The sequence below is a fragment of the Aquarana catesbeiana genome, linkage group LG06, assembly GCF_042186555.1.
Source record: "Aquarana catesbeiana isolate 2022-GZ linkage group LG06, ASM4218655v1, whole genome shotgun sequence".
Lineage (NCBI taxonomy): Eukaryota > Metazoa > Chordata > Amphibia > Anura > Ranidae > Aquarana > Aquarana catesbeiana.
The window spans coordinates 74,589,284-74,604,304 of record NC_133329.1 but is presented as its reverse complement, the minus strand read 5'-3'; the positions used below and the strand labels follow the sequence as shown (position 1 = coordinate 74,604,304).

Sequence of the window (15,021 nt, the reverse complement as noted above, 5' to 3'; positions counted from 1 at the left end):
TGAGGACAAGGGCCTCTTCCCGACAACCCGAAGTCCAGGCCTCTGCTGGCAAAAAAGCGGCATGAAGATAGTGGAGGAGCCGGCAGAAGAACTGGAACACCGGGAGCAGAGGTCGAACATCGGGAGAAGAGGCCAGAGAGAGCGGAGAAGAACCAACCGGACGCCGGGAAAAGAGGAACCAGAGGGACCCCCAAAGTCGCAAGAGGACCCCGGAAGCCGGAAGAAGACCCCCCCGGAGCTGTCTAATAAATTACTTTAAAAACTTGTGTAGTGTGTTTTATTACTGACACTTTTTCCCTAGGTAAATGTACCCCATACTCATTCACATAGGGTGGGGGGGCCGGGATCTGGGGGCCCTCTTATCATAGGGGGCTCCCGGATTCCAATAAGCCCCCCGCCCGCAGACCCCGACAACCAACGGCCAGGGTTGTTGGGAAGAGGCCCTTGTCCTCATCAACATGGGGACAAGGTGCTTTGTGGTGGGGGGGCCCCGCAGGGTGCCCCCTCCCCCAAAGCACACACCCCCCCATGTTGAGGGCATGCGGCCTGGTACGGTTCGGGGGGGGGCGCTCGCTCGTCCCCACCCCCTTTCCTGACCGGCCGGGCTGCATTCTCGGATCGGGGTCTGGTATGGATTTTAGGGGGGACCCCACGCCGTTTTTTCGGCGTAGGGGGTTCCCCTTAAAAATCCATACCAGACCTAAGGGCCTGGTATGCCCCACGACGGGGCTCGCAAGGTGTCAATCTTGCCGATAAAAGCGGCGAGATTGACTTCCTTTTCTAGTCCCGTCGTACCCGAGTCACGTTCAAAATGAATGGACTTGTCTGTGTGTGGGCAAGTCCGTTGATTCTGAAAGTCCGCCGTAACCCGGGCGAAAGTCCGTCGGAAAGACGGGCGGACCTAGCCTGCTGGAAAGTCCGGTCGTGTGTAGGCAAGTCCGCCCGTTCAGGTAGTCCGCCAGAAAGTCCGGCGGAAAGACTGTCGGACCAAGTGTGCCGGAAAGTCCGCTCGTGTGTACGCGGCATAACAAAAATATATTTGTCTACGAAACGAACACTGAGTACGCTGATCTTCCCAGTGAATGGCTGTGCAAGGGGGAAGGCGTGTCAGCACAAGTCTGAGCACAGCTAGAGAACTTACCATGCTGTGCTCTTATGCCTGGTGTGGTCAGTTTTTAATAGGAAAGCATAGGGACTGGCAGGAGCACAAGGGATTACACATAAAGAACAGGATACTTTCTCATACAAGTACATGGTACAGCAGGCTCAAATCAGGAATATGAAATGTTTGGTTTACATATTCTTTAACTGTTGAGCAAAGAACAATACTCCAAAGTTCTCTAGCAAAAGTTGGCATTTTAGGCAGGCAAGTTTGACAGATGTTTCTATTTCTCTTTTATAGGTCATCTTCGAGGCCGGGATAGGGTGGAATGGGAGCGAAGCTTTAGAGAGAATTTAAATGCCGTTGTCGCTTTCGTGTATCAGAATAAGGAAGTGATTGTTCCCATTTTTGTTTACAGGTAATTGCATCTTCCATGGTATGCAAAGGACTCAGCAGTCACACCTAAACACTATAGATTAAAGAGTGTGCACATGCAAACGGTGCCTTGTTACTTAATTGATTTGTGGACATGGTCAAATGTAGGTGTAAAGTAAGGTATCTCCACTCAGTGCCAGCAGCCCAACATATCCTTATCAGTACTGGTCGAAGAGGCAAATTCCTCCCTACATTCAATACCAGTACTCTCCTGACTGCATCCATATCTGATTTCTCAATTTTGATGGATGCCAATAGATTAAACCTCTATTTCCCAGTATCTTTATTGAAGAAATACACTCACTGGTCACTTTATTAGGTACACCTTCCTTGTACCGGGATTGACCCCCTTTTGCCTTTGGAACTGCCTTAAAGCGGAATCCCACCCACATTTCCATGTCTCCACCATCTGCTTTATAGCAGCAAGCTAAAACCACATTGGACGATTTTTTTTTTTGGGTTGATTTACCTTATTTCCACAGGGTAATCTGTTTTTTCCCTGTTTAGCACTGCTGTGGCGAGGTACGTAATTTCCACGATTGGATCATGCCCTCCTCCTCCCTCACTGCCTTCTGGGGTCTGTGTGTGTTGAAGAAGATGACTGGACCATTCAGAAAGCGCGGCGCAACTCGCGCAAGCGCAGTAGGAAACCAGCTGTGAAGCCTGAAGGCTTCACTTCCAGCTTCCCTTACTAGCAATGCTGCCACCTGCACCTGAAGCCGATGGATGGATCGGCTTGGGGTGCCGACATCGCGGGCTCCCTGGACAGGCAAGTGTCCTTATATTAAAAGTCAGCAGCTACAGTGTTTGTAATTTGTTTCTTACAGGCTGAACACCACTTTAGTTCTTCATGGCATATATTTAACAAGGTGTTGGAAACATTGCTCAGAGATTTTGGTCCATAGTGACATGATAGCATCACGCAGTTGCTGCAGATTTGTTGGCTGCACATCCATGATGCGAATCTCCCTCCCCTCTCTCCTCTCTCCACCACATCCCAAAGGTGATCTATTGTATTGAGATCTGGTGAGTGTGGAGACCATTGGAGTACAGGGACCTCATTGTCCAGTGGTGAGATGATTGGAGCTTGGTGACATGGTGCATTATCCTGCTGGAAGGAGCCATCAGAAGATGGGGACACTGTAGTCATAAAGGGATGGACATGGTCAGCAACAATACTCAGGTAGGCCGTGGCATTTAAACGATACTCAATTGGTACTAAAGGAGCCCAAAGTGTGCCAAGAAAATATCCCCCACACCATTACACGCCCACCACCAGCCTGAACCGGTGATACACGGCAGGATGGATCCATGCTTTCATGTTGTTTACGCCAAATGCTGACCCCACCATCTGAATGTTGCAGCTGAAATCCAGACTCATCAGACCAGGCAATGTTTTTCCAATCTTCTATTATACAAGTTTAGTGAGCCCGTGCAAACTGTAGCCTCAGTTTCCTGTTCTTAGGTTCTTAGCTGACAGGAGTGGCACCTGGTGTTGTCTTCTGCTGCTGTAGGCCATCTGCTTCAAGGTTCGATGTGTTGTGCATTCAGAGATGGTGCGCTGCATACCTTGGGTGCATGGGCGCCGCCCCCCCATATTCCTGCCACCGTCTCCCTATCCATGCGCCCGGCCCCTTTCAGGACGCCGGACGCATGGACATGGACTGGTGCCCCCCCATCCTAAAACTTCACCAGCCACCACTGCTTGGGTGTAATGAGTGGTTGTTTGAGTAACTGTTGCCTTTCGATCATCTCGAACCAGTCTGCCCATTCTCCTCTGACCTCAACAAGGCATTTTTCTTCACACAACTGCCGCTCACTGGATATTTTCTCTTTTTTTGGACCATTCTCTGTAAACCCGAGAGATGGCTGTGTGTGAAAATCCCAGTAGATCAGCAGTTTTTGAAATACTCAGACCAGTCCATCTGGCACCAACAACTATGCCACGTTTAAAGACACTTAAATCCCCTTTCTTCCCCATTCTGATGCTCGGTTTGAACTTCAGCAAGTTGTCTTCACCACGCCTAGATGCCTAAATGCCTAAATGCATTGAGTTGCTGCCATGTGATTGGCTGATTAGCAATTTGTGTTGCCAAGCAATGGACCAGGTGTACCTACTAAAGTGGCGGTGAGTGTATCTGTTCCTTGCTGCAGTAACACAACTCAATCTTAACACTGGTATTTGTGTGTACTATCTAGGTCGGGGTTGGCAAGCCATCAATCGACTCGTCGACCGCGCGCAGCTGATGGGTTAATCGGGAACACAGCCCTACAAACAGTCATCCCCAGCCGCCTCCGCCGCTCCCTCTTCCATGCAAAGCGGAGGTTGGGAGAAGTCACAGTACTGGATAGAGGGCGGGGGCATGAGCTGCTGGAACTAACTTTTTACATTAACCAGCAGGTGATTGGTTGCCAGGCAGTCCTAGCAACCAATCACCAGCTTGTTAATTTAAAAAGTTAACTCCACCAGATCCCGCGCCACCCTCTATCCAGTACTGTGTGATTTTTCCCACTCTCTGCTATACACTGGTGTAAATTAGGAGAGTGCTATCTACACACTGGTGTGAAGGGGACAGAGTGTGTGGGGGGGCTGTAGAGTGTGGGGGGGGTGAAGAGGACATCGCACTGGGAGGGCAGAGGGAAAAGGACATTACAGGGGGGGGGGTAAAGGGGACAGAGGGAACTGCATGGGGGGCACAGAGGATACTACAGTGGGGGGGGGGTGTGTGTAGGGGACAGTGCATGGGAGGACAAAGGACACTACAGTGGGGAGTGAAGGTGACAGAGGACACTACAGTGGGGGGAGGGTGTAAAGGAGACATTACTTTGGGGGCAGAGGACTTCGCATGGGAGGGCAGAGGACACTACCGTGAGTGGGGGTGATGGGGACAGAGGACACTGCATTGGGGGGGGATGCAGAGGACAGTACAGTGGGTGGGGGATGTGAAGGGGACAGAGAACATTGCTTTTTGGGGAGGGGCAGAGGACACAAGTGGGGGGGTGAAGGGGACAGAACACACTGCACGGGGGGGGGGTCGCTACAGTGGGGGGAGGGTGTAAAGGGGACAGATAACATTGGTTTTTGGGGAGGAGCAGAGGACACAAATGGGGGGGTGAAGGGGACAGAGGACACTGCATTGGGGGGCACAGAGGATACTACAGCGGGGGAAGAGTATGAAGCGACGGAGGACATTGCTTGGGGGGGGGGCAGAGGACACAAAAGTGAGGGTGTCTGAAGGGGACAGAGGACACTGCTTTTGGGGGGGCACAGGACACTGCAATAGTAGGTGGGGCAGATGACACTATAGTGGGGGAGGGGGGTGTGATGTGAATCGGGCCAGGACACTGCTATGGGGAGGCAGAGAACACTATGGCATGTATGGGGGCAGAGGTCCATACTGTGGGAGTGGGGAGGAAAACTACTGGGGGGGGGGGGCAGAGGACACTATGGTGAGGGGAATGATATAAAGATGAGTGGAGGACATTAGTGGGAGTGGGGGAAATGGGGGGGGGTGCACAGGACACTATGCTGTGCTTTTATTGGGCGCTAGACAGTTATTTTTTTTTTTAAACAGCGAACCCCCCACCCCCCCTTCCCCCGGGGATCTTTGATTTCCTCCATGTTGTCAAGGTAGATCTCAACCTCTGAAATGTTGCCTACCCCTGATTTAGGTTGTCTTATATCATTACCGCCACAGACACAATTGCCAAGTCTTATGTAGATGGATAATAGTGGGAACCAGGAATTATGATAGAGGGTCCCTGAGAAAAAGGATCAGTCAGGCTTCAGATGCCGAGGTACCTACATTTTCTATAGCTGTTTCAGAACTCAAAAGCTTGCCAACAGCCTTGAGTTGTCAGGTTTGTTGGCCTAGAGGGGTATGTCCAGTAGGGGTAAACTAATCAATCCACATGAGTTACAATTCTCAGTAAGTTTAGCTACTATCTGCCAGTTCACTTCTGGTATAGAATGTGCAGTGGAACCTTCCATATAGGAAGCTTGCTCACTCTATGGCCCCACACTAGGGAATGGTTGGACAGGACATGACATATGAAAACTGAAAAAGAAAAGGAGGGATTATAGAACTGCTGATCACAACAGCCAAACAAGTTTAAATTCTGTAATCCAGGCTAGGAAAATAAACTTGAAAAGTAATTTTTTGCCAAAGTTTTTACATGTGTCAGATGAGCATTACTGCAATGTTAGGAAGTTTTTCTAACTTGTTCCTCTCTTCTGATTGCCCCAGTGCTGAGAGTTTGGTTACAGAAGAACGATACAGAGAGTTGGAACCGTTCATCAGAGATGCCCATAGAATCACAGGTAATCACAAGTGTCAAGCCCTTAGCAAGAAACCTTCTTTCCATTTTCTAGTTGCCAGTAGGACTTGAGGTCAGTGGGGGCTGGTGTTCAATACTTTGGGGGGGGGGGCAAACCAAGGCCACCCCCCCCACACAGAAGATGGACGGGAAGAAGGGGATCAGCCCCCCCCCCCCACAGGAGATGGACAGATGGGGATGCGGCGATCAGAGGCCTCCTTACCGTAGGAGGCAGATGACGAGGATGACACTTTCATCTCCCCTCCTAATCCCTCCACTGTCCGAGGCGGGAAGTGCTGGATGTGGCTGCAGGTGGGCTGTCTCTCGAAGAGGGAGCTGAGTCCTGGCTGGAGAGGACCGCTGGCTGAGCTGCTCTCTGACTCTTCCAAGCTCCGGGGTCGTTGGTTCTCCTCACTGTCGAACAGGAAGTGGGTCCTAAGACTCTCTGGCCAATCAGGTTTCAGGGCCTGCTTTCTGATTGGCTGGGAGGAGAATCAGGAAGACAATAGCAAATATTTATTTGTTATTGTCACACAACTGGGTGGGCTCAGGGCGCAGCCAACCCTTTTTTGAAGCCAATTAGATCCTCAGGCTCTAATCACGTGCTTCAAAAAAATAAATAAACCCCATTGTAATCCATGCGTCCGATGCCCTGCATGTAGATTAGACAAACAAAGACATGGGCGGCATACCCTAACTATGCATTACATTAAAGATGGTGCGACCAGATTCCCATATTTGCTTATTTGCTTATTATGTATAGCCTTGTAGGATTTAAATTACATTTTTTTATGTGTGCACTATAGTCTTTTGTTCTGCATGTGGATTAGGGGCTGGGGGCATGGATTAGGGGGGTGGCGCCCCTGCACCCCTAATGGACGGGCTGCCACTGATCAGAACAGAGGCCCTGGTTAGGAGGTGAAGAATTGCAGATCGATGCTGATGGTAGTAATGGCTGCTCACAACTCTATTGCAGGCTTCAGTCTCTGTTTCTCTGGTCGAAGACTTCATAGAAGGCAGATGAAGATTTTAAAGGTTGTCTTAGCATACAGCACACAGACTATTGGTTTTATCAGAACAACTCAAAAGTTTCATATTTTAAAACCTTGACAGATTTTGAGAAAGCCACAGCCCACAATGGGAAGACAAGTAACAATCCTTTGGAGGATAACATTCTGACACTTCTTAAAATGTACTCAGATTTTTCTTTAGTTTTTGGATAGAATGTGGAAGAATTGAAACCTCTGGAATGTTTTTAATTGCTGGCTGTGTCCCAATAGAAAGATCCGTCCTCTCTGCATGGCCTGGTGACCATTCTCTCTAGGACTTATGCCCAGTACACACAGTCGGACTTTCCGACGGAAAATGTGCGATCCGAGCTTGTTGTCGGATATTCCGACCGTGTGTGGGTTCCATCTGACTTTTTCCATCGGAATTTCCGACACACAAAGTTTGAGAGCTGGCTATAAAATTTTCCGCCAACAAAATCCGATCATGTAAATTCCGATCGTGTGTAGGCAATTCCGACACACAAAGTGCCACGCATGCTCATAATCAAGCAGAAGAGCAGCACTGGCTATTGAACTTCATTTTTCTCGGCTCGTTGTACGTGTTGTAAGTCACCGCGTTCTTGACGTTCAGAATTTCTGACCAACTTTGTGCGACCGTGTGTATGCAAGACAAGTTTGAGCCAACATCCGTCGCAAAAATATGACGGATTTTGTTGTTGGAATGTCTGATCGTGTGTACGGGGCATAACAGTGAGGAATGATCCAACATTTTAAGTTATCACCGGAACAGGAAGAGAGGGGACGCTTATTCTGGTGACAACTGTCTAAGAGGGGATATATCTTATTTTGAAGAGATTTCCTCTTACTTACTGTTGTGACTACAGGATAGGAAGTAAAGTTATTTTTGCCTAATGGGACAGAAGTACCATTGGGTGTATTGCTCCTAAAACACACACAAAAGACAATGCCATGCAAAAAATATCAGTGTAATGTTCATTATTTGCATTCCTCTCAAATATATAAATTTTTGTTGTTCAACTAACATCTTGCAGTAGGTTGTATCTACATTTAATACATATTAGGTATGTTATCTAACTTTTAACCCTTCTGTAGAATCTGTAAATCTTAAAAAATTTGTGCAGACATCCAAATACCCTAAGACTACTGCTGGGCGCCGCCATCTTTAATGTAATGTCAGTCATCCCTAATCAACCCAAATGACACTCTGTAATATTCCACTTTCCTCTTCCCCAAGCTATTACTTTAACACCTTCCTACCCAGCCTATGGCAGATTGAAGGCCGGGTGGGGGCTTTATCGTTCTGATTTGATGTCATATGATGTCCTTCAGAACTCGCCACTCGTGTGCCCTGGGGGCATGCAGCACAGTGATTGGTGGTGCATCACCGCTCAGGGTAAAGAGCCGATGACGTAGGCTCTTTACCATGTGATCAGCCATTTCCAATCACAGCTTATCAGATGTAAACAAATGTCGGTTATCAGCATATCCTTTCCTCAGCGCTGTCAATGTCTGAGGAAAAGGAAAGGCGGTAACCGACTTTGCAGTTACAGGGGATGTTTACACTGATTATCAATGCAGCCCCATTAGTGCAGCATATCAGTGTCCATCAGTGCAACTTATCAGTGCCCAACAGTGCAGCATATCAATGCCCATCAGTGCATCATATTAGTGCCGCCTATCAGTGCTGCCTATCAGTGCCCCCCCCCCCGGTGTTGCCTTATCAGCGCAGCCTATAAGTGCTCATCAGTGCAGCTTATCAGTGCCCATCAGTGCCACCTCATCAGTGTCCATCAGTGCAGCCTCATCAGTGCCCATCAATGCAGTTTTATCAGTGCCCATCAGTGCAGGCTCATCAGTGCCCATCAGTGCAGCCTCAACAGTGCCCGTCAGTGTAGCCTCACCAGTGCCCATCAGTTGTGCCCATCATGCTGCCTCATCAGTGCAGCCTCATCAGTGCACATCATTGAAGAAGAAAAATTACTTATTTGCAAAATTGTTTTTTTGTTCAAAATGTTTAGTCTTTTTGCATTTGTTTAGCAAAAAAAAAAAACCCCAGTGGTGATTAAACCAAAGATTACCACCAAAAGAAAGCTCTCTCAAAATGTCATATGGGTACAGAGTTGCATGACTGCACAATTGTCATTTAAAGTGTGATAACACTAAAAGCTGAAAGTTTACAAAAAGAAAAAAACACTGCAAGTAAGCAATTAAAATACTTGATTTGTCAGCATTGTTACACTAATTTTTTTTAGATGTGTCAGGGTCTCTTTAATGTAAATGCTGTAATATTAGGCTGATGGAGGTCATTAACTGTTACTTATATTTTATCTTCTAGGCATTTATCCAATTATTGTTCTGACCAAGGTTCAAGATCACGGTACTGAATCAGCAATCCATCACAGAAAATTTAAAGATCTCGGAGCAGAACACATCTTTCAGATAGAGAATTACACAATAGAAACCTGTGAGAGGAACCCGGAGACAAAGAGCAGAATTCTGGTGCTCCTGGACACGTGCCTGCAAGAGGCAGATAGACAGATATCAGAAAATCAGATGAAGGATCTTCACCGAGAGTATCTAAAGAATGCAATGCGTGTTATTGAGAGCAAAATGATGGTAGATTTTGAAAACAAAGTTACACAGTTTGAGAAAGGGGAGGCTGCATATCAAAGAATGAAAGCAGAACATGACCAAAAGATTGAAGAGATTGAAGAACTGAGGAAACAGAATCAGGCCAGAGAGAGGGAATTACTAAAACTGAAAGAGCATAGAAAAAGCTGCAGCATCATGTAAGCCAGTTCCAAGCTCACTATCTAGGGATCAGGGGGTGAATCAAAGGGGCACATCATTTTAATCCAAGGATCAGTAAAGCCAGCATGTTTCGGGGGCTAGGCTGCACCACTCTTCATTAGGACCTAGAAGTCTGTATGCATAGCTCCCAACCATCCCTGATTTCGAGGGACTGTCTGTCTCTGATTTGTAACAAAGTCACTCTTTTCTCCTCATTTGTCCCTCATTTTGGTCTGATCTATAAAGTTGTATATGAAATGCATTATTTACAGTGCCTTGAAAAACTATTCACACCACTTGAAAATGTACACATTTGGTCATGTTACAACCAAAAATGTAATGTATTTTATTGGGATTTTATGTAATAGACAAACACAAAGTGGCACATAATTGTGAAGTGGAATAAAAATGATAAATGGTTTTCAAAATTTTTTTTACAAATAAATATGTGAAAAGTGTGGCGTGCATTTCTATTCAGTCCCCCTGAGTCAATACTTTGTAGAACCAACTTTCCCTGCAATTACAGCTGTAAGCCTTTTTGGGGATGTCTCTGCCAGCTTTGTGCATCTAGAGAGTGACATTTTTGCCCATTCTTTTTTGCAAAATAGCTCAAGCTCTGTCAGATTGGATAGAGAGTGTCTGTGAACAGCAATTTTCAAGTCTTGCTACAGATTCTCAATTGGATTTAGGTCTGGACTTTGACTGGAGGGGAGGTAATTTTATTCGTCAACTAAGCCCTAGGGAATCTTATTGGCTACATGAGACTAAAGTTTTAGTGCCAGCGGGCTTGAATGTTGATTTTGATGTTAATTGTTTTATTTCTGATCGTTAAAGCAGAGTTCCACCCAAAAATGGAACTTCTGCTTTTCCAGTTCCTCCCCCCCTCCGGTGTCACATTTGGCACCTTTCAGGGGGGAGTAGATACCTGTCTAATACAGGTATTTGCTCCCACTTCCTACGATAGATCGCAGCAGATTCCGCGGCAATCTATGCCATGTCCAGCCCCTCCTCCGTCCCCCTCGCTGTCTTCTGGGAGACACACAGGTCCCAGAAGACAGCGGGGACCAGTGGGAACGCGCAGCATGACTCAAGCATGTGCAGTAGCGAACCAGGTTGTGAAGCCGCAAGGCTTCACTTCCTTATTCTCTTATTGAAGATGCCCAGCGCCTCCACTCGGAGCCGAGGGACGGGTCGGCTTCAGGTGAGGACATCGCAGGCACCCTGGACAGGTAAGTGTCCTAATATTAAACGTCACCAGCTGCAGTATTTGTAGCTGCTGACTCATAATTTTTTTTTTTTTCCGGCGGAACTCCACTTTAATATGTCATTTTTAATGTGCATGTATTTTATTTGAGCTCAATGATGGCCGCGGTTTGATGTTTATGAATTTAATATTTTTACATTTTAATTATCCAATTGATTCTAGTTATATTTTATAATTCAACTAATCTTAAGTTTAATTTTTACTTTTTAATTGGATATGTATTTGTATTTTGGAGATATATGAATAACTCTTTTCATATCTTAAGATGTTAAAAAGATGTATATGTTCAAATATAAATGTGCATTTTGCACTTTATAAGTCATGTCAGGCTTTGTAGCTGCGGCCTTTATTTTTATTATAAAGGGCTAATACCTATGGACACTTCCTGGCTGGTTCCAGGAGATTGCAGAGTTACCTTGGTGATAAATCATGTGATAGATGTCTCGGCGTCAATGGTTACCATTCCACACTTTATCTAGTGGGTGCATTGTGTCATTCCAAATCCGCTGACGAAGTCTTGCCTCCTGTGACGTAACGCGTATAGAAGGAACTACGTGAATTTCATGACGTCACCCGCGTCAATCGTGGTTTATGTATCTATAATGCCTGTTCACTAAGCACTGGGTCTCAGTGCTACGCTTGTCAGTGGAACATTCTCTTACTAATATATTGATTGTACATGCAGAGAGCACTATATACTCCAGTTTTTTTATTGCATGCATTCCGTGAATCTGAGTCCTATGTTCAGAGCGCAGAGAGAGCTATCCTTTTTGCCAATCCAGATCAGTGAATGCTTCCTCCCAGTGGTTCTTGCATCTTTGATACAGCATCTTCTACCCCTTTGAGAGAAAAAGCGCTTGTGACCTGTCTGGTAATTCAGGGGTCCACGCGAAGAGGTGAGCTGCTAGCATTTTCATTGGTGAAGGTTGACACGGAATTACCTTATGATCTTATATAGAAGCACTTAATGGACACTCTTGTTTCGGTGCTCGTGTGTTCTGCAACTTACCTACTTCATGAACTCTATTTTAATATTTTTTAATAATTTTAGTGTATCAACTTTATTTGTTTATTGCGCTGCACTGCTTTTATTATATTCATGTATGGGATTTGATCATTTTGACCCTTAGTGTTCAGCTGCTGTTTAGTGGGTTTTAATTGCGCTGATTGATTTCTTCATTTGTATCTGGACTTTGACTGGGCCATTCTAACACACGAATAAGCTTAGATCTAAACAATTCCATTGTAGCTCTGGCTCTATGTTTAGGGTTGTTGTCCTGCTGGAAGGTGAACCTCCTCCCCAGTCTCAAGTCTTTTGCACACTCTTATGCCGCGTACACACAATCGGACTTCTCATCGGAAAAAGATAGAATTGGCTTTTCCGATGGGATTTCGCTGAAGTTTTCCTTGCATACACACGGTCACGTAAAAGTTTGCAGAAATTACGACTGTCAAGAACGCGGTGACATACAACACTACGACGAGCCAAGAAAATGAAGTTCAATGCTTCCGAGCAGGCGTCGAATTGTTTCCGAGCATGCTTAGGAATTTTGCGCGTTGGAATTGCCACAGATGATCGCATTTTCGGATAGGAATTTTTCCCGACCGAAAAATTAAGAACATGCGCTCAATTTTTTGCTGGCTGGAATTCGGCCTGCAAAAGTCCGATGGAGCATACACACGGTCGCATTTTCCGACGGAAAGCTCTCATCGGTCTTTTGCGGGGCGAAATTTTGATTGTGTGCATGCGGCATAACAGGTTTTCTTCTAAGATTGCCCTGTATTTTGCTCCATCCATCTTCCCATCAACTCTGACCAGCTTCCCTGTCCCTGCTGAAGAAAAGCATCCCCACAACATGATGCTGCCACCACCATGTTTCACGGTGGGGATGGTGTGTTCAGGGTGATGTACAGTGTGAGTTTTCGCTACACATAGCGTTTTGCTCTTACATAAAGACCAGATTTGTGGAGTGCATGACTAATAGTTGTCCTGTGGACAGATTCTCCCACCTGAGCTGTGGATCTTTGCTGCTCCTCCAGAGTGACCATGAGCCTCTTGGCTGCTTCTCTGATGAATGCCCTCCTTCTGGCCTGTCAGTTTAGGTGGACGGCCATGTCTTGGTAGGTTTGCAGTTGTGCTATACTCTTTCCATTTTTGGATGATGGATTGAACAGTGCTCGGTTCAAAGCTTGAGATATTTTTTTTATAACCTAACCCTGTTTAAACTTCTCTACACCATTATCTCCGACCTGTCTGGTGTGTTCCTTGGCATTCATGATGCTTTTTGTACACTAAGGTTCTCTAACAAACCTCTGAGGGCTTCACAGAACAGCTGTATTTATACTGAGATTACACAGTCCACAGTCCACAGGTGGACTCTACCTACTAATTGGGTGACTTCTGAGGGCAATTGGTTCCACTAGATTTTAGTTAGGGGTGTCAGAATAAATGGGGCTGAATACAAAAGCACGCCACACTTTTCAGATATTTACTTGTAAAAATTTTGAAAACCATTTATCGTTTTCCTTCCACTTTACAATTATGTGCCACTTTGTGTTGGTCTATCACATAAAATCCCAATAAAATACATTTATGTTTTTGGTTGACTTTTGAAAAAATGTGGAAAATTTCAAGGGGTATGAATACTATTTTAAGGCACTGTGTCTTTCAAAAAGTGTTTCACAGTGCTAAACCTTTCATCCAATTTCAAAATAGCTGCATTTGTAAGTTTCAAAAGCCATAATAAAGGAATAGTAGTGGTAAAAAAAAAAGCACATGTGGGTTTAACTATTTTTTTTTTTTTATATATATATATATAATTCTCCTTTAAGGGGGTGTGTTCTATGCCTACATACTTTTGCTAATAGGTGTTCCTCATTCCCATCTTAACCACTTCAGCCCCGGAAGATTTGGCTGCTGAATGACTGGGCCATTTTTTGTGATTCGGCACTGCGTTGCTTTAACTGACAATTGTGCAGTCGTGCAACGCTGCACAAAAACAAAATTGACGTCCTTTTTTTCCCACAAATAGAGCTTTCTTTTGGTGGTATTTGATCACCTCAGAGGTTTTTATTTTTTGCGCTATAAACAAAAAAAGAGTGACAATTTTGAAATAAACACAATATTTTGTACTTTTTGCTATTATAAATATCCCCAGTTTTGTTTTTAAAAAAGGTAATTTTTTTCTAAATTTAGGCTGATATGTATTCTTCTATATATTTTTGGTAAAAAAATCTCAATAAGCGTATATTGATTGGTTTGCGCGCGCCTGCTACGGCAGCTCACGTGATCGTGCCGACCTGCCGCAGGATAATGACGGCGGCTGGTCGGCAAGCAGTTAAAAAGTTGGGAGATATGTATATGTAATAGCATGACCGGCAGCAACATATTTTGAAAAAGGTTAGTTGTGAATCTCTGCTAGGGACTGTCTCCGGCAGCCAGTAGTTAAAGTGCATGTCAGAGCAAAAGAAAAATACATGTAGTATATCTACATATGCACAGTTTCCTATGCTCCATCCCTTTAAAGATCCTGCAAGTACACAAAATACCTGTTGATCCGACACAGCCATGTCCAGTTTTCTTTTGCTAAACTGCTCATGCCCACCCACTCTTGCATCTCCATAATGTAAAGGCTAATCATTTTGTAGTCCCCCCCCCCCCACACTCGGTTCGGTTCGCACCAAAACATGCGAACAGGCAAAAAGTTTTAGCAAACATGGGAACCCTGTTAAAGTCTATGGGACATGAACATGAGAAATAAAAAGTGCTTATATGCAAGTTATTGGCATAAAAAGTGTATGAGGACCCAGGTACTGCCCCAGGGGACATTTATCAATGCAAAAAAAAAGTTTTTAAAACAACCTTTTTTTCAGGAGCAGTTATTTTAATAATGCTTAAAGTGAAACAATAAAAATTAAATATTCCTTTAAATATCTCGCCTGGGGGTCCCCCCTAGTCTGCCTATAAAGTGGTGCATCTGTGTGATGTGTAGAACAGTGCCGCAGCAAAATAACATTTCTAAAGTAAAAAATTTAATTCAAACTTGCATGCGGCTATAATGTATTGCCAGCTCCCAGCAAAA

The 15,021-nt window shown here is 45.2% G+C and overlaps 1 protein-coding gene across 2 annotated transcripts in view; it reads left to right on the top strand.

Moving 5' to 3' along the window:
- The window catches only part of LOC141148606 (uncharacterized), a 35,254-nt gene extending 20,458 nt beyond the window's left edge, over positions 1-14,796 (top strand). For both annotated transcript variants that reach the window (XM_073636207.1, XM_073636208.1), the window contains exons 3-5: positions 1,403-1,520; positions 5,785-5,858; positions 9,221-14,796. In XM_073636207.1, coding sequence (XP_073492308.1) covers positions 1,403-1,520; positions 5,785-5,858; positions 9,221-9,678 — 650 coding nt within the window. In that variant the 3' untranslated portion in view covers positions 9,679-14,796. The remainder of the gene's footprint in view (positions 1-1,402; positions 1,521-5,784; positions 5,859-9,220) is intronic.
- The last annotated feature ends 225 nt before the right edge of the window (positions 14,797-15,021 follow it).